The following is a 22,712-nucleotide window of genomic DNA, read 5'->3' on the forward strand; positions in this document are numbered from 1 at the left end:
CTGCCTGGCTGCAGGGAGCATGACAAAGAAGGCATTCAGGGCCTCTGAGTCCTGGCAAAAGCTCGGCTGCTCACTGCATGGTGTGCACAGAATCCCCGGGGAGGAGCCGACCTGCTTTTGAATCTGAACTTGACTTCCTGAGGTGTGGGCCCAAGGATCTCTGCCTCTACTCGCCACAGGCGAAGCAATCCCACCTGTGTCTGGGCTGGTGCACAAGGTCTTTGCTCTGGAATTGTCTCTGCCTGGCTCACTCTGACATTTGTGCCCAGGCACTGCGGGTGTACTTGCTACACCAGGAGTCTTACACTCCTGAATTCAGTGCCCCAGAACTGTCTCTACTTGTAGCCACAGAACACCTGGGGACCCAGTCCCCACATCACCTTTTGGCCTCCAGCCTCTACATCTGCGAAGATGCTCATAGGAAAATCCCCAGAGCTTTCCAACCTGTGCCAGCACAGTGGTCAGCTCATAGCCCTCCCCTGGCAATGCCCCCCAGGGGCCAAGATTGACAGTTTCCTTGGAGAAGACGTGTAGGATCTTCTTGAAGCTCTGCGTGTAGAGTATGCAAAAAGACAACCAACGGGGGCGCTCGAAGCTCATGTCCAGCACTGGGCCTGTTTCCCCACGGTGGCCCCTCCAGGAACAGAGGTGGGCCTTTCACAGCTCTTTCTCCAGGCTTTCCGGGGTACCTGGTGCTGTGAACAGTGTGAGCAGAACAGCTCACACCAAAGGTGACTATTTTGGGAGTGTATTTGCAAATAAACTCAGCAAAGGGATGATCCAGTTCCAAGCACTAAGGGATTCTAGTGTGTCCCCAGGCAGAGTCATGGATACCACCCTATTTTCTAATTTACTGGAAATGAAGTAAGCTACAAGTGACCCTATAAATATAGGAATAGCTTTCCAAGTTGGGTTAATGATTGACCTACACCAATTTTTATTATACTCTCAGTTAACCTTTTTTTTTTTTTTTTGTACTGGGGCTTGAGCAGGGAGCTTTACTATTGAGCTACATACCAACTCTTTAACTCTTTTTATTTTTATTTTTAAAATGTTTATCCCTTAGTTGTTGATAGATCTTTATTTTATTTATTTATATGTGGTGCTGAGAATTGAACCCAGTGGCTCACACATGCCAGGCAAGTGGGTTACCGTTGAGCCACAGTCCCAGCCCCACACACCAACTCTTTTTAGTTTTGATTTTGAGACAAAGCCTCACCAAGTTGCCCAGGCTGGCCTTGCTTGCAACCCTCTTGCTTCAGTCACTGGGGGTGCTAGGATTCCATCTATGTGCCACTGCACCCAGCTCAGTCCTGTCTTTTTTTTTTTTTTAATATATTTTTAGTTGTAGAAAGACACAATGTGCGGGCTGGGGATGTGGCTCAAGCGGTAGCGTGCTCACCTGGCGTGCGTGCGGCCCGGGTTCGATCCTCAGTAACACATACAAACAAAGATGTTGTGTCCGCCGAAAACTAAAAAATAAATAAATATTAAAATTCTCTCTCTCTCTCTCTCTCTCTCTCTCTCTCTGTCCCCCTCTCTCTCACTCTCTCTTAAAAAAAAAAAAGAAAAAAGAAAAACATTTAAAAAAAATTAAAAAAAAAAAAAGACACAACGTGGGCTGAGGATGTGGCTCAAGCAGTAGCGCGCTCACTTGGCATGTGTGCGGCCCGGGTTCGATCCTCAGCACCACATACAAAACAAAGATGCTGCGTCCGCTGATAACTAAAAAATAAATATTAAAATTCTGTCTCTCAGGAAAAAAAAGGCACAACGCTTCATTTTACTTATTTATTTATTTTTATGTGGTGCTGAGGATCGAACCCAGTGCCTAGGCAAGCACTCTACCACTGAGCCCCAGCCCCAGTCTCTCTCTCTCTCTCTCTCTCTCTGTCTCTCTCAGTACTGGGGAGTGAATTCAGGGGCACTTAGGGCCTTGCTAATTTGTTGAGGCTGGCTTTGAACTCGCGATCCTCCTGCTTCAGCCTCCTGAGCTGCCAGGATTACAGGCATGTGCCATGTGCCCATCCCCAATCTCTATTTAATAGCTGGAAATAAACTGATTTATTTCTAAAATCCAGATGGCAAGTAAAAGTTATGGAAGAACTGATATTTCTTTGATTCTGAGATCCTGTGTTTCTTTCTTGATGGGCAAAAATGAATATTTCAGCTCTAGTGCTTCTCCCAGCTGGAGAAAATGGCTAACTTTGACTTCAGAGACTAACTGTGGAACTCATCAGGGTATCGAGAGCTCACCACAGGACATAACAGTTACATCTAGTTGTTGGAGCCATGGGCCAATTACTCTGGTTTTGAGTAGATTTACTCTTCAGTTCTGATCATTGGCTTAAAAGTCACTCTCAGAGCTGAGCATGGTGGCCACTCAGGAGGCTAAGAAAGGAGGATCACAAGTTTAAGACAAGCCTGGGCACTTTATCAAGACCCCATCTCAAAATAAAAAACAAAAATAGGGATGTAGCTCAGGGGTAGAGCCCTTGCCTAGCATGCACAAGAACCTAGGTTCAACCCTCAGTACCACAAAGAAAAAAAGTCACCCTCAGCCTCCCACTCTACAAGATTGAAATATTTCTTGCTGCAAACCCACAATTAAGAAGTCAGAAGACAGGCCAGATGTGGTAGCACACATCTGTAATCCCAGCAGCTCAAGAGGCAGAGGCAGGAGGATCACTAGTTCAAAGCCAGCCTCAGCAATTTAGCCAGACACTAAGCAACTCAGGGAGACTCTGTCTCAAATAAAATACAAAACAGGGCTGGGGATGCAGTCAGTGGTTGAGTGCCCCTGAGTTCAATCCCCTGTACAAGAAAGGAAGGAAGGAAGGAAGGAAGGAAGGAAGGAAGGAAGGAAGGAAGGAAGGAACTTGTTCATCTACAACAACAAAACAAAACAAAACAAAAAAAAAAGAGGAAGAAGTCAGAAGATGCTCTGGGCTGTGGCTCAGTGGTGGAGTGCTTGCCTAACATGTGTGATGCATTGAGTTCAAACTTCAGCACCACATATAAATAAATAAATAAATAAATAAATAAATAAATAAATAAATAAATAAATGTAGCTGGGCTTGGTGGCACACACCTGTAATTCCAGTGGCTCGGGAGGCTGAGGCAGGAGGATCATGTGTTCAAAGCCAGCCTCAGCAAAAGCGAGGTGCTAAACAACTCAGTGAGACCCTGTCTCTAAATAAAATACAAAATGGGGCTGGGGGTATGGCTCAGTGGTCAAGTGCTCCTGAGTTCAATTCCTGGAGAAAGAAAGAAAAAAGAAAAGAAAGAGGGGGGGGAGGAAGGAAGAAAGAAAGGTGCTCTGTTCATTTACAACTAAAAAAAAAAGTCAGAAGACTTCTCACCTAGGGCCAATTTCTGGGTCTCATCTGGTCCTTTTGGGGGATGTGTCAGTAGCGTTTCCAGCACTGGCCAACACTTCTGCTACCTCATTTGGTCATGCACAGGGGGATAAACTTTTAGATAAGTAACAAATCCTCAGGACATAAGTAAGAAGAACCTAAGTTCCACTTTTCTTTCCTTAGTTCTGAATCTTGCTGGCTGATATCTGAGGAAGCGCACAGGGGTCCCTGAAGCTGTGATGGAAGCGGGGTGAGAAAGGGTCACAGGACTCTTATAAGAAGGTGGTCTCCAGGCCCCTGAGGAAGCCAGGCATGAGTCTCACCAGGCCCTGGCCAAGTGAGGAAGCTGCTGGAGGCTCCTGCTCATCCAACGAAACCCTGAAGTCTGTGGTCAGCTAGGGACATTCAAACCTCCAAGAACGAGGGCAGGTGTCCCTCTTTCCCACTAGGGAAATTTCCATCTCCATCCTCTCCTATGACTGTGGCTGCACCTCCAGGGATGCTCCTGCCACCAGGAAGAGGGGGAGCAGCACAGCTACAGTGCAGCCACACCCAGCTCCCACTGAGGGGGGGTAAGAGGTGAGGCCATCCCAAGTCTTGATTCCCGAGGAGCCACCTGACATGCTGAGGGCATTCTCTTCTACACAAGACGCTTCACAGAAGCTAGGTAGCCTACCCTTCAGAAGCAACCCTTGAAATTCCTTCCTTTCATGGGTGCAGGATTGGGGAAGCTGAGCCTGAGCCCCAGGCTGTGCCATCTTTCTCTCCCTTCTCTCATCTCCACTTTCCTTCTACAAAGTACCAGTGCTCCTGCATCTCATGTCTCATAAGCTTGGGGAACAGGGAAAGATGTGAAAGTCATCCCACAATTGATTATAAAAACTCTAGTCACACTTACATGTGTCAGGCTGGGGAGGTGGCTCAGTGGTAAAGCACTTGCCTAGCCTGCATGAAGCCCTGGGTTCAATCCCCAGAACTACATAAAAAATAAATGAAACAGGGCTGGGGCTCAGTGGTAGCGCACTTGCCAGGCATGTGTGAGGTATTGGGTTCGATTCTCAGAACAGCGTGTAAATAAACAAAATAAATATCTATCAACAACTAAAAAATAAATAAATAAATAAACCAAACAAAAAGATTTTAAAAATATGACTCACATGTAACAAAATCCTTTCTGCTTTGAGATTAAAGATACAGAAGGGATGATCCGACAGTGGGGCCCCAGGTGAAAACCTACCCTCCAGAAGTTCCCTTCAAACAAGGTGAGATGGCCTTGTTGCTGAGGTTTTTAAACCCAGCGGCCCAGAATCACCAGGGAACTTCAGAGGCCCAGGATTCACTCCAGCCCTGGTCAGATCTTCCAGTCCCAGGAACCTGGGTTTTGTGCTTCCTGGTGATTTCCCACTTGCATTTCCTGGCCGACTACCACTGAGAGGTTTCTGGATCAACCCCAACAAAGCAGGTCCCTGGCTGGCACACCACCTGACTTGTGGGTAGGGGACCTGAAACAGAGTGGGTGGGTGCTGTTATCTCTGGCCAACCCTGTGTCTTCTTGTGTCTACTGTCTCAGGGACAGCGGAGAGATGGAAGCAGACACACTTTCCCTCCTAGAAAGGGTCATCTATTAAGTGTTTCATGCCCGAAGCCCGGGTCACCTTCACCCTGACCCACCCCAGCAGTCTCCTGGGGTCACCTTGCTTCAGGCCCTCCAAAGAGTTCACAGCGGCATGACTCGCTTCTCCGGGTGGGAGCCCCGCCCCCCATCACTGCAGTGTGTCCACAGCGGAGGCCGGTCTAGAGGAGCCCAGCCTACAGTGAGCCTAGAGCGGGCTGGGCGTGGACCCGTTGAGCACGGGGTTGGGGAGAGTGGGGTGTCTTCCAGAACGTCTCCATCAGGAATGAGTCTCTTGGCCTGGGCCGGGGTCGCCTGGGTCAGCGCCCCACCCTCAGTCCTGCCCTGGCCCCAGTTCCCTGAGCCCCTCCCTCTCCCACACTGCCCGCTGGGCTCAAGTTCCCCTTCTGGTCCCCCACTCTGGCCTCCCTCCCACAGTTGTGCAGCGCCCCCGGTCCTCCCTCCCCAGCGCGCTGGTCCTCCGGCACCCGGCGCCGCCCCCCTGCGCACCCGCCGCTCCACCTGCGGCGGCCGGTGGGGGCGGGGCCGCCGGGATGACGCGGCACGCGGACGGCGCGGACCCGCCCCGCGCTCGGCGGTGCCCGGCGGCTGCGATGGAAACCCGGCGCTCGCGCGGGCGGCGATGATGGGCGGCCATGGCCCGGGCTGGCGGCGGCGGCGGCGGCGCGGCGGCCCCGGAGCGCGCGGGGGCGGCGGCGCGGCGGGCGCCCGGGGAGCTGTCCCTGGAGGAGGTGCTGAAGGTGTACGAGCAGCCCATCAACGAGGAGCAGGCTTGGGCGGTGTGCTTCCAGGCCTGCCGCGGGCTGCGGGGCGCGCCCGGCGGCCGGCGCCGCATCCGCGACACCGCGGACATCCTGCTGCACCGGGACGGCTCGGTCGGCGCGCGGCAGGAGCCGGGTGAGCGCGGCGGGCGGCGGGGGTGTGGCCCGCGGCTGCCGGTGGCGGCCGGGACGCGCCGGCGGCTCACGGGGTGGGTCTCTGGTGAAAGGGACCGCGACCTCCTTGGCGCCCACGGCGCCGTCCTGCTGCTGGACCCGAGTCCTCCTTCCTGACTGGCTGCTGGACCTGGAGGCCCCCTGCCCTCTGGATCCGGAACCTCCGCTGGGCCCGGCACTGCCCTCCTTGCCTTTCCAGACCCGGGGACCCCTCATCGTCCCCTTCTCGTCCTCCCGTCTCTCCTGGCATCAAGGCCAGCTGCTCTGCGGCGGGGCACGCTTACCTCGGCTGAGAAGGGGCTTTGGCCAGATTGCTAGTACCTGGGGTGAAGTCGGGAAGCAGGCATGATGCCATTCTTGTTGCCTGCTCTCCCTGGGCCACTCCTCCTGGCTTTGGGTTCTGCAGCCCTCAGTATATGGCTCATGCAGGGCTTTGCGGGTACAAAGAGTCCCTGCCGCTCTCTAGTGACGCGGAGAGGACACAGAATGTCCCCAGGCTAGCTCTTTCATGGAGGGTGGGGGAGGGGCTTGCCTCCTGGGAATCTGTGCGGAATACACACCAGTTTCCTGGGTTTAATTGAGAGGGAGCAAGGAGAGTGTAAAATCTGCTTTTTTTTTTTTATCCAAAAGACCCAACAACTTAGCCCCTGAAATATGTTTGAGGTCTGTTGAAAGTGGTGCATTTACCTGGTTATGTACTTTCCCCTTTAAGTTGTTTTCCTCCCTGGAGAATGGAAGGTTTGTGTATGGCGCATAGGATGATATTACCCCAAAGCTGAAACCCTTTTGTGAGCACAAAGGCAGGCTGTGTGCACTGGTTGAAGCCTGGCCTCCCTCCAGTCCTCAGCTATGGCCTTGCACTTGCTCTGGAGCAGGCTTCTGTGGAAGACGGGGCAGGAGCAGGGCAAAACCCAGCAGAGGCAGCAGACAGTGGCTGCCTTTTACAGTGGGGAGGGCCCTGCTGTGTCCCCCCAGGAGCCTGCAGCTTTCTCCCTCAGCTTCTTCTTCCTTTCAACCCCTGCCTGTGACACTTGCAAGTTGAATTTTGCACAAAAAGCATTGATACATTGATTTGATGGGTGGAAATAGTAAGCACCAACATCATGGTATTATTCCCACTTTACTCTCAGGTAAGCTGAGGCCCAGGCCTCAGAAAGTCCAAAGTCACTCAGAAAGTGGCAGAATTTGGACTCTGCACTCATGCTCTGAACCACTGTGCTGCCATGTCTTTCAAAGACTGGGCAGAGGGGCAGGTGCACAGTGACCTGCTCTCACCTGGAGTCTGCATACTCACAGAGCTTTTCTCCTGAGGCTCTGTCCTCCTTATAAGATGCTCCCTGGGCCTACCCCAGCCCTGGAGATAAGTGATACCCTAGGGTCTGGCTCCCAGCTCTGCAGAGCAGGACAGGACTGCAGGGAGTGTATAGTCTGGCCTCTGATTTTTAAGGATGGGAAAACCCAAGCAGAGTGGGAGTGGTGAGTTGTTGCCCACAACCATAGCAGCTATCCCTGGGGTTTCCTGGTGTCTCCCTGAACTGTGGGCAAGCCAAGCTGGGCTTCCTATTGGTTCTGTCCCAAATATCAGAGGGCCATGCTTGGGATGTGGGTCATCTGTTTCTCTCTCTCCCCCAGGATTCTACGTGCTGCTTATTCCCAGTCATTGCCAATGTGGCAGTCATCACAGATCTAGTGGCACTTCCTGGCTGAGGAATCAAAGCTCAGTACAGGCCTGCGCATTGAAGAGCCTTATCTCTGTTTGAACAGGGTCTCTGGTCGGGTTTCTGTTCATAAACATTCCTCACAGTGGTGATGGCTTATGACTTCTGTCTGCCTTTATTTTATCTTTGGTACTGGGGATTGAATCCACGGACACTTAGCCACCGATCCACATCCCCAGCCCTTTTTTGTATTCTATTTTGAGGCAGAATCCCACTGAGTTGTATAGGGCCTTGCTAAGTTGCTGAGGCTGGCTTTGAACTCGCAATTCTGCTGCCTCAGCCTCCTGAGCCACTGGGATTACAGGCCTGTGCCACTGCTCCTGGCTGCCTCTCTCTTTTTTTTTTTTTTTTTTTAAGTTGAAGAATGGGAAATGTGTTAGCCTGTGGAGTTATTTTTAAGAGGCCATTATTAAAACCTCAAGATAGGGAAAGGATTATTTTTTAAAATGGACTCAGGAAACCCCATCAGGTGAAGCTCTGTGGAGCTGTTCCCTACACAGCACAGCCAGTGGTCAGGTGGCCTGCAGCGCTCTCAGTGGATCTACCTCCTGCAGTCCCAGGGTGGCTTGCCCCACGGGAATGTGCTCTGCAAAGTGGGACTTGGGCATCGGCCCCTGGAGCATCCAGCTTCGGGCCCAGCTTTCTTCCAGGAAGATGCCCAGGGGACAGTGGAGGCTGGTGCTAGGTGCCCCTGGGGTGAGGGGAGCCATGGCTGCCTCCTCTCCCTTTACTTCCTGCCTTGCACTCACGCTCACTTACACAGATATATTTTTATTCATTTTTATTGGCCCACTTTTCTTTTTGGTGATGGGGTTCAAACCCAGGGTCTCTTGCATGGTAAGTCCAAACTCTATCCTGGAGCTCCATCCCCAGCTCTTGCCTTTTGATGCTCCACCTTTTCAGTCAGGCCCCACTCTTTATACTTGGGGTGGACTGTGGGTCTGAGCCTGGCTGTCCCCAGGGTTCTCTGGAGCAGTGTTAGGCTCCATTGCTACTTCCTCGTTCTTGAGTGGATACAAGGCCTTCCCTTTTTATGTTGTAGCCCCAGGTTCCTAACACAAAGGCCATTAAAAGGCATTTGTCCAGGCCAGGTGTGGTGGCCCACGCCTGTAATGCCAGCGGCTCAGGAGGCTGAGGCAGGAGAATCATGGGTTCAAAGCCATCCTCAGCAAAAACGAGGTGCTAAGCAACTCAGTGCTGTCTCTAAACAAAATACAAAATAGGGCTGAGATGTGGCTCAGTGGCCAAGTGTCCCTGAATTCAATTCCAGGTACCCCGCAAAATAAAAAATAAATTTATAAAAAGACACCTGCCCAGAACTGGACCACAGTGTCCACAGGGCTGACTTGTCTTTCACTCTCGCCCCCAGCAGTGCTCAAGAGCAGGCTCTGGCCTCAGGGGGTCTGCTGCGCCTGGGCCCACAAGTCACAGCCAGGGGTGCTGCTGCTGCATGTGTGAGCTGGCCTCTGTGCCAGCCACAGACACTTCGCTGTGTGTCTCCTGGCCCAGCGTGCTCCTGCCAGGTGCTGAAATGGGGCCCTTGGCTATTGAGGAGTGTGGTTGGACCTTTGGGATCAGGAAGCGCACAGCTGGCTCTCTCTGCTGCTGGAGGTCCCTGATTCCACCGGTGGCCAGAAGAGTCTGTTGAGCTCATCTTCTTTTCACCATCCCCCCTGCCCAGATGTGTGCAGATGAGCTTTGAGTGGTCTTGCCTTGGCTGGTGTCCTTAGTTATGCTGGGGAGAAGCTGGAGCTAGTCAGAAAGGTCAGATTCTGCTTCCAGAGAGAATTCCCCTTCCCAAGTCTCCTGGCTGCCAGAACATTCCTGGTGGTTCTTAGAGCTGGGTCCTGGCCAGTCCTGGCCATGGCTGGAGGTGCCTGTCACAGCTATGCCACCTGCCTGGCTGTTGCAGGCACTCTTGGAGCTGTGCTCTTTGACCTTGAGGGCCACTTAGTCCAGTCATGGTGAAGGGTGACAGAGGCCACCCAGGAGGGTGGGAGCTTTCCTTCCTCACCGCGATGGGAGCCAACCTTGAGAGGTGCTTGTAGGACAGGTGCTGAGGTGTTGGGGTCACTCCTCCTGGGAGAGCTGTCGTTAAGAGCCTCTTCCACTGCTGAGAAACCCAAAGTCACAGGGAAAACAGCCGCCTGAATTGACAGTTGTGGGTGTGACGATGGCCTGTGCCTTAGAGCTGTGTGACTGACCATCTTAGCCTTGGGGGTGCCAGTGAAGGCCTGTGCTGCTGCGCTGCACATTTCTTGACGGTCAGTGCCTGTCCCTGAGCTCTGCTTTCTGGAAGAGGGCTGCCAGACAGTCACTGTGAGGTGTGTGGGGGGGGTGAGCAAGGTGTGTTTGCAGACAGATTTCTGGAATCCATCTTCTGAGCAAGCCTCACCTTGCAGGACGATCACCTTCTGTGTGTGTGACCTCTCTGACACTGCCCATGCCAGGCTGGCCCTCCCATAAATCCTGGACACGTGCGGCCCAGGTGCCTGTCCTAGCTGGTACCACCCCACCTGTGCTGTGACTTTGGAAAGGGCTCCACATGTCCAGGAGCCTGGGGGCCCCACGTCACGCGTGAGGTTCAGCTTGCTGTCGCCTTCCAGCCGCACCCTCCACACACTCACCAGCTGCCTGCCTGGCATCCACGGGGGGTTTCTCTGCCCCACATGGGACAGAGTTGACTCCAGTGCAGCACCAGGAATCCTGGGGCACTGGATGGTCTGGCCCTGGCATGAGGCCTGATTAAACCCTGGGGACAGGCTGCCAGGGTTTAACTCTGACCCTTCAGAGCGATGCAGAGGCCTGGTTAAGAGGGAGGAGAGGGGCCTGGAAATGGTGTCTGCTCACTGGGCAGACCAGCACAGGGGGCCTGGGCAGCGGGAGGAAGCTCCCAGCCACTGTTTCGGCTTCTGTCCATTCCCAGGGAATCCCACTTTCCCCCTGTGCATCTGCCTTGGTCCTTCTCCAGGGACTGAGGGGTGAGCAGAAAGGAGAGTGTGGGCATCTGTGGCTTCAGGACAGATCTCCACGACCTTCTGGCTCGAGGTGACACAAACCCATTCTCTTCTGTCTTAAGAGGGTATCGATCCAGAATAGCCTTTTCCTTAGGTCAGCTGTTGGCCGTCCTGCCTACATCTGCCGCCTGTGTCCCCCGGCCATGCCACGCAGAAGTCAGGGGGCCTGCAGGTGTGTACGCTCCCAATTCCACCCCCACATCTGGGTGTCATGTCGCTCTCCATTTTTTCTTCTTTTATTTTTTTCGTATTTTTAAAAATTATTTTTTGGGACAGGGTATTGCTGAATGGCCAAGGTGTGCCTGGACTTGTGATCTTCTTGCCTCAGCCTCCTGAGTGGCTGGGACTACAGGTGTGTGCTATGGCGCCTGGCCCATTCTTGATGCGTTTCCAGGAAATTGTTGTACACACATCAATCTACTTCCCCTAAATACTTCAGCATGTGTGCTGTTTCGAGAGCTTAGCCTTTGTTTGTAATTCTTTCTTTTGATGTGAAATTTACATATGATGGAACATGAACCCTGGCACACCTTCCTCGATAGGTCTCTGCACCCCACCCTCTGCTGTCAGGGCCCCACTACGCCTGTTGAACAGTCAGAACCACCCCAGTGGTCAGAACCACCCTGTGCTGGTCCTTCCCACAGATTCCACTTCAGTAGATCTTTGCGGGGCCCAGGAATGTTCCAAGTGGTTCTAGAATCCACATTCCACCCAAGGTTCTCGAATCCCCTTGGGTCTCCTCTCAGATCCTTGCCCAGTGGACTGAGGGGAGCCCCTGGGGAGCGTGTGGAGAATCTTGCCGATCTCAGCCCAAGAATTGGCAGAAGTGACCCAGGAGGAGGGACACACCTGTATCCCTTTGACCCAAAGAGCTCTGTGTTTGCTGAACAAACAGAGCTTGCGACTTCTGAACCTGCCTGTGGGAGTCCTCCAGCTCCTGCAGGCTGACGCTCCACCGAGGGCCCGACGAGGTCTGGCAGTTAGAGTCTTGACTGTGGAACGAGCTTTTGTGGAGAGCTCTGAAATCACCGACACTGGGTGTGTTTCACTCACCCTGACAGTGACCATGGGGGTGGTGTCTCCCCGTGAGAGGGGAGCGAGGTGGTGGAGACCCTGGGCTGCTGGGAGCACACAGGGTGTTTGGGTCCAAAGTCTGCTGGCTCTGGGCTCCACCCCACCTCTGAGACAGGGCAGCACTGCACGTTGAGTGGCACCCTTTTGCACGAATTGATTTCTTGACTCTGTAGTGCGTCCACAAGACCCAAATTCAGAACTTGCAGAGAGAGTAGCGTCCCAGAGCCCTGTGTTAGGGTCCCCACCTACTGGCCTCTTAGCCACAGTGTAAAGTTTCACGCACACCAGCACACAGGTTCTGCTCTGAAACCTAGAGCTGCCCTCTGCCCTCCCACTCCACTCCAGGATGCCCTGTTCCTGTCTGTGTGTATTTCCAGTGTCTTGTGGTGAGAAGGTGCTACAGTGAGTGGCAGGTGGCGTCATGCCGTGTGGCAAGGCTTCGGGAAGCAGACCGGGGCCGTGGTTTTGAGAGACTTTGGTGGTGGCCTTCCTGGGTTGCGGCCAGTTCTCCTGTCTACCAGGCTCACGTACGCTGTTTCTGCAGCCTGCTGTGGCCACATGACGCTCTGGGCAGGTGGTCCTGACTCCAGGCCCTGCCACAGTGCAGTAGGTGCTCTGCATACACTTCCGCCTCGGGAAGCTTCTCTGCCTCTCTTGCTGCACCTCTCTGAGGTGACACTGTTAGACGTCGGTGTCACCTCTGTCCTGCAGGTGAGAAAGTGAGGTCAGAGGGAGGACACCCAGAGCCTGAGGGCCACAGGTTGGCCAGGATCTGACCTCTCCGGTCCTCCTGGGGCAGACGGGGCAGAGGTGCAGGTACCTCCTCTCACCTGCCACGCAGGGCTGTGCGCGTCCTCTGGAGGCTGCTGGGGGCAGCTGCGAAGGTCCTCTGGGCACCTCTCCTCCAAGTGCAGTCTGTCCTTCCACCACCAGAACAGTGTTCAGAGAAGTGCCTAGGCTTCAGTTCTCCTCACTTGCCATTCCACGCAAGAGAATCTGGAGTGGGTTTCCTTTTCTCTTCTCGTAGGAAGAGGGGCGCTGAGCGGTCCTGCCCACGGCAGGGCTCGGGAGTGGTGGTGGGAGCCTGTGTCTGGCTCCATCTCCCCTCACCATAGACACGTGATCTCCTGGGTCCCGCTGCCTCTGTCTGCTTCTGTCTACTCCAATGAGGGCTGTTGGGTGGGTGGGTCAGGAGTGTGCTTCGGCTTGGCGGGGACCCAGCTCTGCCGTTTGTTAGCTGGGTGGACTTAGGCAGATCTCTGAGTCTGCCTGAGCCCCAGTTTCCTCACCACAGAGGGGGATTCCTGGCACCACCCCCACGAAGTGGCTGACAGAGGCTGGAACTTGCTGGAGTTTTGTGACAGCCTCGTGGAGGCCCCAGCTCAGCCTCCCCGAGAGCTCTCCTTCACCCCCCATCTCAGCAGGCCGAGCCTGCTCATCAAACCCTGGAGAGTTCCTAAGTCCTTGCAACTGAAAACAATTAAGATTCACAGACACTTTAATTTTGGCATGATTTTTTTGTTGTTGTTTTTGCTAATATATGAACTATTTGAGCCAGCAACACAAGCATTGAAAGCATTTCCACAGAGAGCTGGCTGCAGAGCTAGACTGCGTGTGCCATCAGTGTGCAGAGAGCTTGGAAGGGCTGGCCACCCTTCTTGGTCAGCCCCTCCTGCCCTTCCCGACCAGCAGCATGACCCAGGCACTGGCCTCCAGGAAGCACCTGGGTCCTGGGTCTGATGCTTCTACCTCCCCACTACTTGGAGCCAGCTGTGGCTGCCAGCTTCCCTGACTGCCCAGCAGGCAGGACGCTGGCCCAGGACAGGAGCCTGTGGCCTGCTGCACACTGCTGGCCTCTCCTGACCTCACCGATGCTGGCCTGGACTGTTCCCATTACTGCAGTGGGTGGCAGTCTCCTTTATCTTGGGCCATCCTCCTGGTTCTTGATGGCATTTTGAAAGTGTCTGTGGCATTAGCAGGTTCGTGCGGAGACCGTCCTGAGGTCTGTCTTCCCGCGTCTCGCCTCTTTCTAGTAGGAGTGAAGGCAGTGAAACTCCCATGCCCACTCGAGTGCCCTTGTATGTCGTATGTGTGGGTGGGTTTCTCATTCCGTGGCATCCATGGAACCTGGGGGGCAGGGGGCTTGGGCAGCAACTGGTGGTACAGATTCTGGGGTCCCCCTGCCTTGCTCTGGCACTATCCCCCCCGCCACTAGCTGTGATACCTTGGAGCACAGGAGATCATCTCTGAGCCTCTGTCTCTTCATCTGTGAATGGGTGCCTGAGCTGCCCACTTCCTGGGTTGGATTCGGCATACATGGATGAGCACCTGCAAAATGCCACTCACTACCTGCCGCCACTCAGCATCACATTGAGCTTGTACGTGGGCCTCAGATCCAGGAGTCGCAGTCCGAGGTGGACATTCCCAGCTAGGCAAAGCCTGTCAGCTCCTCTGAGCCCAAGTCTCTTCTGACAGTGTAACTCGAAGGCAGGCCACCTCAGTTCCCAGCGTCACAGCTTCTCACTTCAGACCAGGGCTTCTTGCCTGCAGCCACCACCTACCTGAGCTGCTCCCTCCTTTCCCTCGGTCTCCAAGCAGGCCTGGACGCCAGCACCTGGACCCACTCACCAGCACTGCTGACCACTCTTCTGAGCAGGCACTGGGGAGCACTGGGGTCTGCCTTCTCTAGTGCAGAAAGGGACAGTCACTCTTGGCACCCAGGTGTCCTGCCCAGAGCTGGCTCCTGAAGGGCCTTGCAAGTGACCTGGTGGCTCAGCTGGCAATGAACTTTCTGGGGTTCCTTTGGAGAGTGGGGGGATTACTGCATTTTCCTACAGGGAAGTGGGCCGGGGGCGGGGCGTCCCACCTTCCCATGGGCTCAGGGTGGCCATCGCAGCTGCAGGGGGCTGGGGAGCCGCCTGTCTGTGGGCCCCTGGGGTCATGGTGAGCTGAGGCAGGGGCAGCAGCCTGTCCTTGGGTCCTGGGGTTGCTGGGGGAACCTGACTCGCTGTCTTTTCTTGCAGAGCCCACGACCATGATGGTGTCCCCAGCCAGCTCAGAAGCTCAGGTACTGAAAACCGTTTTAAAGACGACTTGATCCTGTGAGAGTGAACCTGCGTTGCGTAGTGGACGCTCTGACCATATTAAGTCCTGTAGCTGTTCGCCGAGGCAGGACAGTGCAGCACCCAGAGGGCCTCGCGGGGCCTGGGAGGAAGCTGTGCACAGAGGACAGGCGGCGAGGGCCCCGCAGGGTGTCGAGGGCTCTGGGGCAGAGCCAGGGAGGAGTTGCTACTGACCAGAGGGAAGTAGGTGATGACCTCTGCCTGGTTGGCCTCACAGGCACGGTGCTGGAGGCTGGGTGTGAGTTTCAGGAACAAACAGGAAAACCAGCCAAGGACACAAGCCAAGGAATTCCCACCCAGCCCACATCTCAAACCCCTTCCTCCTCCACCCACCTGCCCCGAGATCACGTCCTGGATTTGGTTCTTCTCTGTGTCTTTAGACCACTGCTCTAATATAACACCTGTTTTACAGTAAACACAGTGGCACACTCAGGGGGAAGTGGGCACGGACCAGAAGAGGATATACCATCTGTTGTTGAGAACCCAGAAACTAGCAGTGTGTCTCACCTCCCATAGTCCCTCACCTTGGAATACTGCCATTCAAGTAGCACATCGCCGAGTTTATTTACCAGCTCTGTTCTTGTCCTACATAGAGATTCCTCAAACAATTGTGTGTTTCCAAGACTCCTCTGCATTGCCCTGTGGTGGTTAGTCATCCCTTTTCATGGCTGCATAATATTTTGGATAGTTTCTTTTTCCCAAGTGCAGTGCTCCTGGGTGGCAGCTGGCCCCTGCTGTGCAGAGTCCCCAAGTAGTCTATTACTTGAAAACTTTCCAATGTTTTAAAAAGATTTATAAAGAGGAGCTAGGGCCATAGCCCAGTGGTGGAGCGCTTGCCTAGCATGTGTGAGGCACTGGGTTTGATCCTCAGCACCACATTAAAATAAAGGTATTGGGTCCATCTACAACTAAAAATTTATAAATATTCACAACAACAGTGTATGGGAATAGTCCGTCAGGATTGTCGTTCTCAGAGGCCCCAGGTGCACTTGAGAGCGAGTAGCCTCAGCAGGGGAGCTGCCTGCACCTCGTCTCGACTGCTACTCGGGCTGCACGAGGCGCCCACAGGACCCCTGCAGCTTCTGACCACCCCCAGGCTGCTGAGCCTGTCCAGTGCTGGAATGCCGGCAGGGCTAGAGGTTCTGAGCCTGGCCAACTGCCTAGACTTTTCCTTATGGGGAACGAGCATTCTTGACTTCCAGAGAGTTCCGATGACTGGAGGCACAGAAGACCTTTCATTGACACAGCTGTCAGATAAGACTGGACTGCAGTTGGCACTTTCCCCAGTGTGGCACTAGCTCAGGCCAGGAGGAAGAGGGGGCTTTCCTCCTGTGCCCTCAGTCTGTCCTCCTGTCCATGGGGTGGGGTGTTCTGCATGAGAAAGACCGTCAGAGCCAGCCTGGAGCTCGAGGCGGACGGAGTAGGAGTGAGATGCCCTTCCGACCTCCTCGCTCATTCTTGGCCCCTACCCAGAGGCCAAAAGGATCACCGGGAATTCTAGGGGACTGTAACTCCTGCCTGCCCCCGTCACCCTGGCACCCAGGAGGGGCACTGAGGCCCTGCTGGAGCCCCCATGACCCCGGGCTTCGCCTGCCTGGGCCAGGTTCAGGCTGGCACCTGTCAGGTGTGACCCTCTGCTGGAGTTTTGTGGCTGTGGCTGTTGCTCTAGAGTCTAGGGTGTGGCTTGGAGCTGTGTCCCTGATGCTCATCTGCAGAAGGCACAGACATGCTGAGGTGGCCTCCAGGGGGCCACCCTCGGCCCCACTGCCGCCCTGCACTCCTGCTGGCCCTCCGCCTGGCACTGGGTTGGCCACCTGTTCTTGCTCGGCATGGCACAGGCCCTGGCTCCCCAGGCTCCCAGAGGTGGGCACACAGGAAGCTAGAGGCCCTGAAGCGGGTGACCCAGAAGGTTCCCAGAGAAGGCAGTGGCCTCCTTGTGAGGGACAAGGCTGAGGACTCTACACAGCAGACCCAGGCCTGGCCAAGCAAAGGCCCAGCTCTTTGCAAGCTGTGCCCAGGCAACCTGACCTCTCTGTGCCTCTCTCCCCAAACTGTAAGATGAGAGATGGTGTCGGTGGGTTGTCCACAGCCAAGCAGAAGAGTGACACCAGGCTCATCCCAGGCTCCAACTAGGAGAGTGTCTTTGCGTAAATGCATCCTTTTGATCCATGTCATAAAAGAAAAGCATGAAAGTCCGTTAGCACTAAGAGCAATGCCCAGCAGATCACAGGGAGGTCGTATGCTGGGGATGAGCCCGGACCTGCGCAGGCTAGGGAGTGCGAGCCACCGAGCTGTACCCCGCCCTTTTCATTTCATTGTGAGACAGGGGTCTAACTAAGTTGCCCAGGCTGGCCTTGAACTTGTGAGCCTCCTGCTTCAGCCTCCTGTTTGGGATTATCAATGTGGCCACCACACCTGGCAGGAGTGTCATTATTTATTTATATTTTTTGCATGATTTTCTAAGTAAACAGAGGTTTATTCAGGAAGTAGATACCCATTCAGGGGAGAACGTCTCTAGATGAGAACGTCTCTAGATGAGAACGTCTCTAGATGAGAACGTGGCTAGATGAGAACGTCGCTAGATGAGAACGTGGCTAGATGAGAACGTGGCTAGATGAGAATGTCGCTAGATGAGAACGTCGCTAGATGAGAACGTGGCTAGATGAGAACGTGGCTAGATGAGAACGTCGCTAGATGAGAACGTGGCTAGATGAGAACGTGGCTAGATGAGAACGTGGCTAGATGAGAACGTCGCTAGATGAGAACGTGGCTAGATGAGAACGTGGCTAGATGAGAACGTCGCTAGATGAGAACGTCTCTAGATGAGAACGTCGCTAGATGAGAACGTGGCTAGATGAGAACGTGGCTAGATGAGAACGTCGCTAGATGAGAACGTGGCTAGATGAGAACGTCGCTAGATGAGAACGTCTCTAGATGATGAGAACGTCTCTAGATGAGAACGTCGCTAGATGAGAACGTCGCTAGATGAGAACGTCTCTAGATGAGAACGTCGCTAGATGGGCCGGGGCAATGCTACAGAGGGCTGTAGCTGGGGCTGGACTGCAGGTGGCCCAGGGTGGATCTCTGAGCTTCCTCCTTCCACAGGGCATGCTCCAAGTGCGTGTGGCTCAAGACTTAACAGCTCTGGTCCCTGCTTCTCCTGGCTCCTGGGCGGTTCCTTTGAGACTTAGTATATATCTTTTTTTATCCTAAATTTTTATCTTATCCCCCCAGAAACTTTGCACCCTTAGTCTTAAGGGCTGTGAGAGGTGATGATCTTTCTTCCTTTCCATTGGCACTGGAGATATGACCTAAGGGCACTTCACCACTGGCTACACCCCCAGCCCATTTTGGTTTTTTCATTTTGAGACAGGGTCTCACTGCGTTGCTGAGGCTGGCCTTGAACTTGTGATCCTCCTGCCTCAGCCTCCTAGCTGCTGGGATTCAAGCATGTGCACCGAGCCTGGCTAAACATCGGTCTTCTGTGGCTGCTTCAGGCTGGCAAGGGGTGATGGCCATGCCTAGTCGGGGATCAGAAGTCTCCTCCTTCACTCTTCTGAAGGAGGCAGATGCTGGCCTCAATTATGGGACTCTTGCCATCTTCTGAACATGGAACTGGGATGATTTGCCAGTCCTCCCCACCCACCCAAAATCACCGGTAGGCCAGATATCTGCAAAGTCAGTACCTCTGAAGATCCTGTGCAGGTCACCAGGAGATGTCATAGAGAAGATGGTCTTTGGAGAAAGGTCTGAGGAGTCGCCAGAGGGAAGGGGGAGCTAGACTTGGGACCATGGGTCTCTTCACTTACGTGATGGAAGAGAGTTTCAGCAGGAGTCAGACAGGGGCTCCCTGGGGAAGTGATGCGTTCAGGGGAGAAGGTGGGCCACCTTGAGACTGAGGCTGGGGTGGCGGCTGTCCACTGCATTCAGCAGAGCTGTGGCCTGTCACAGTGCTTGGAGCACACCCAGCCCTCCAAGGGGGCCCGTGGGCCAGGGCGAGGGGAGGAGAGAGGGTGAGCCAGGGATGAAAGTCGGAGCCAGGCCGGGAGACACGAGAGTTCAGAGCTGACAGATAACGGCCATCTCTATGGGGGAGGGCAAACGGGCTTGGGTCCTGGGACTTTCACGGGGAAGGCTCGGGAACCAGAGCTGGGTGGTCCTGATGAGGGTTGGCATGAGGGTTGGTGTGAGGAGTGGTGAGCCTTTCTCAGGAAGGTCCTGGGGCAGGAAAGCAAAACTTTTCTCTTAAAATGGCGGCCGTCACTGAGGATGGCCATCCAGATGCTGAGCAAGGACCTTGTGCAGGGCAGGGCAGTCCCCGTGCAGCGGTGTCAGGACCTGCTCCCCCTCCACAGACCTCTGGTCCCCAGGCCCCTAAAGGCAGACTGTGGAAACAGGGTTCCCTGCCACGCCAGCCGAGAGGCGCTGAGCCCAGAGGCCTCCACCACGAGACCTCTTGGATTTTAAAAATGACCTTAAAAAACAAACAACAACAAACACTTCCTGTGGGCAGGGGTGTAGCCGAGGTGGAGTGCTGGCCTAGCATGCTGGAGGCCTTGGTTCAGATCCAGTGCCACAAACCAAACCGAACCAACAGGTGAAGAACTCGGAGAGCCCCAAGCTTATCCAAAGCAGGCAGAACAGCACGGGTCCCTGGTTCACTGGGCGCCACGGCACTGGGTCCCACCCACCCTGCCTGGTGATCCCCTCGTTTCACCCACTACCCACTCCAGTGTGATTACTTTTTAGGTCAGACTTCATCATGTCTGGCTTGGGGTCAGCCAGCTTTCCCCCTCTGAGACTCAAGTACCTGAAAAGGTTCATCCTGGCTCACAGTGTCCGAGTTTCTGTCCATGGCAGTTGGCCCTGTGGCTTTGGGCCGGTGTGGCTCAGGACTTCATGGTGGGGCACAGGGCAGAGGAGGGAAGAGCTGGGCTCCACTCCCTCCGAGGGCACACTCTGGCAGAAGACCTTGCAGTGGAACCTTGGAAGGTCCACCTCTCAGTGGCACCCCAGAGAGGACGCCTGTGGGGAGCCCCTGACCCTCTGCATCTGACCAGGCTCAGCTCCCGGAGCTCCTGTGAAGGGACGGTGTGTCCTGAAGGCTCTCTGCCGAGTCTGTCCCTTGGATCAGCACGTGGGGCTGCGTGTTAGTTCCTCTTTGCTGGGTGGTAGCATTCCCTGTGAGTGTCCGTCAGTTCAGCACCTGGAGAGAGCCGCTGAGGCACTGGTCCCCCGTCTATGGGATTGCGAGGGGCCAAGCTGTTCTGCAAAGTGGTGTGCCTCGGCGGCCCCTTCAGTCACGCACCTCACCGTGTTGTACCTGGTGTATCCCCTCAGAGGGCCGTTGGCTCCTCCCTCCTGGCCTCTCACTGGGCCTGGCCACTCCCCGCCTGTGAAGGGGCTGGCAGCCTGCCCAGCTCTGGGGCGCCCTGCACTGTTCCCTGCCGCCTGCCACCCACCCCTCTTTGTCCTGCAGATGGTGCAGTCGCTGGGCTTTGCCATCTACCGAGCACTGGACTGGGGCCTGGACGAGAGCGAGGAGCGCGAGCTCAGCCCACAGCTGGAGCGGCTCATCGACCTCATGGCCAACAGCGACTGCGAGGACAGCGGCTGTGGGGCAGCGGACGAGGGCTACGGGGGTCCGGAGGAGGAGGAGGAGGTGGCCGACGGTGGCCCCCGTGCCCTGCGCACCTTCTCCCAGGCCATGCGGCTGTGCGCGGCGCGGCTGACCGACCCTCGGGGCGCGCAGGCCCACTACCAGGCTGTGTGCCGCGCACTCTTTGTGGAGACGCTGGAGCTCCGGGCCTTCCTCGCCAGGGTGCGGGAGGCCAAGGAGGTGAGCTTGGGAACACAGTGCTGAAGGTGGGGCTTGCGGATGGCCAGACCCGAAGGGGATCTGGTGGGTTACTAGTGGGTACCTGGCCCCTGGGGTGGGAGTACCCCCGCTGCTCTGGGCTGTGTGCTAAAGCCTCATACCTTTTGGCCAGGTTTTTGGAGAAGGGAACCAAGGCCTCGGGAGGCAGCAACTGGCTCCTAGCCTCTGCCCGAGCCTCGTTCCTGCTGCCTTAAGCCAGCTCTCATGATTCTGTGAGGGAATCCTGCTTGCTGCCCCCACCTGCTCCCCAGGTCCCAGTTTCTTCTGAAGACAATACCCATGGCAGCCCCTTCCCACCCCTCAGAACCACACAGATCCTTCAAGTGGGGTGGGTGGGCAGTTCCGTGGGGGTACTTGTGGGTATGTGCTGTACCTGGCCTTGCTCTCCAGGTACCCCTCTAAGGTTGGGCCCATTTTGCAGGTGGGCAGATGTAGGCTCTGGGAGGCTGGATCCTTGCCGGGCGCTGCAGAGCCAGTATAGGGCAGGGCTGGTCTCCCTGGGCTCCCAAGCCACAGTTCTCCTCTGGGGCTGTCCTGATCCCCCTGGACCTCAGGGATGGTGTGCAGTCTGCTCTCCCAGCTCTCAGCCCCTCCTGGAGGAGTTGGTGCTGTTCAAAGGGAGCTGATGGGTTTGTTTGGCAGTGACCTAAGTGCAGGGACCCTGGGCCCATCAGCTTTCCACAGAGGAGAGAGGGGTACCTGGAGAGGTCAGAGAGGTTGGCTGCACTCCTTTGCTTAGGTGATGGAAGGTATTTTGGGAGTTAACTGGTATGGTCCCTGACTCCACCCTCACCTTTTCGGGTGCTCTTTCCTTCTAATACAGAGGGGTTCTTGGTAGCTTCACTGACCCTTGGGTCCTAAGAAAAGGCTGGAGCTGCCAGCCTCCCCTGCAGCTCTCACATGCCGAGATGGGGAGGTTACCAGCCCGTGCCCAGTTCCTGTGGTCATCCCACCTTCTCTCCAGCTCTTCCTTGACATCCTAGGGGTGTTCTCCTGTGACTCCACAGACAGTTGGTGGTCCTGATGCTTTCCTCCTTCCTTGAACTTAGCCTGTGTCTTGTTGCTCAGTTTCTCACCCAGACAGCAAGGCTCCTGTTTCAGCAGGAACACACAGCTCTGTACGTCGAGCCATTGGCCTGAAGTTCAGGGAACTGGTGGTAGGGGGCACAGAGACAGGTCCCTCGGTGGGGTGCAGCTGTGCTAGTCTAGGCGGGCATTTTGGAGAGAAGCAGCCTGCTCAGGATGGGAGAGCCACCCTCCTGCCCTTTGCCACTGGGCTGGCCAGGTCCCACATGGGGACTGCTATTAGAATGGCATGCCTTGTGCTTCTCTGAGCTGGCAGTACTTCCTAGAGTGTCTCAGAGCCATTTGGCAAGTAGTTTGGGGTGCAGCCAGGGTAACTAGTTTTGTCTTGGTCAAGAGTGGCTGTGGGCTGAAAGGCAGATGCTTCTCCAGGACAGGGGAGTCAGAGTAGTCAGGCTGCCACTGAGATGCAGGGCAACCGAGGCAGCTAGTCCAGCAGCCTTCCCCAAATTCTCAGCCCAGAACAGTCACCTGACAGTCCCTAATGCCATGATGTTTCCTGGCCCTCACCATGATGTTGGCGTTTTTCCTGGTTTGGGAATGATCCCCCCCGTACCTGCTGGCAACCACACTGGCCTGCACCCACCACCATCTGCTCAGACAGTTTGAGGACCTAGCCTGTGCCATGTTGTGGGAGGTCCAGCTGCAGGTTCTGAGGTGCTGGGTTCCATGTGGCCTCCTGTGGGGATCGTGGTGGAGGAGCAGCTGTGAATGTCTCAGGAGAATACATGGGCCATAGCTGGCCAAGGTGCCCCTGAGGAGGTGTTGTGTGCACTGAGATCTGGGCTCCCACCCCTGCCACACCTCCCTGGGGTATGTGGGTAAGACGGGAGGAGGTGCCACATGGGTACTAGATTCTCACCAGCCCCTGCCCAGAAGGAGCCACCTAGAGC

General features: G+C 55.3%; 1 protein-coding gene across 2 annotated transcripts in view; it reads left to right on the plus strand.

Annotated features, from left to right (window-relative positions):
- Positions 1-5,574: 5,574 nt before the first annotated feature.
- The window catches only part of SPIRE2 (spire type actin nucleation factor 2), a 29,526-nt gene continuing 12,388 nt past the window's right edge, over positions 5,575-22,712 (plus strand). Inside the window, exons 1-3 of one of the 2 annotated variants that reach the window (XM_081273814.1) lie at positions 5,575-5,889; positions 14,760-14,803; positions 20,338-20,697. In XM_081273814.1, coding sequence (XP_081129940.1) covers positions 5,615-5,889; positions 14,760-14,803; positions 20,338-20,697 — 679 coding nt within the window. In that variant the 5' untranslated portion in view covers positions 5,575-5,614. The remainder of the gene's footprint in view (positions 5,890-14,759; positions 14,804-20,337; positions 20,698-22,712) is intronic. The other variant, XM_081273815.1, reaches the window with a different exon arrangement.

This window comes from Spermophilus citellus (assembly GCF_964194105.1).
Source record: "Spermophilus citellus genome assembly, chromosome: 18".
In the NCBI taxonomy this organism is placed as follows: Eukaryota; Metazoa; Chordata; class Mammalia; order Rodentia; family Sciuridae; genus Spermophilus; species Spermophilus citellus.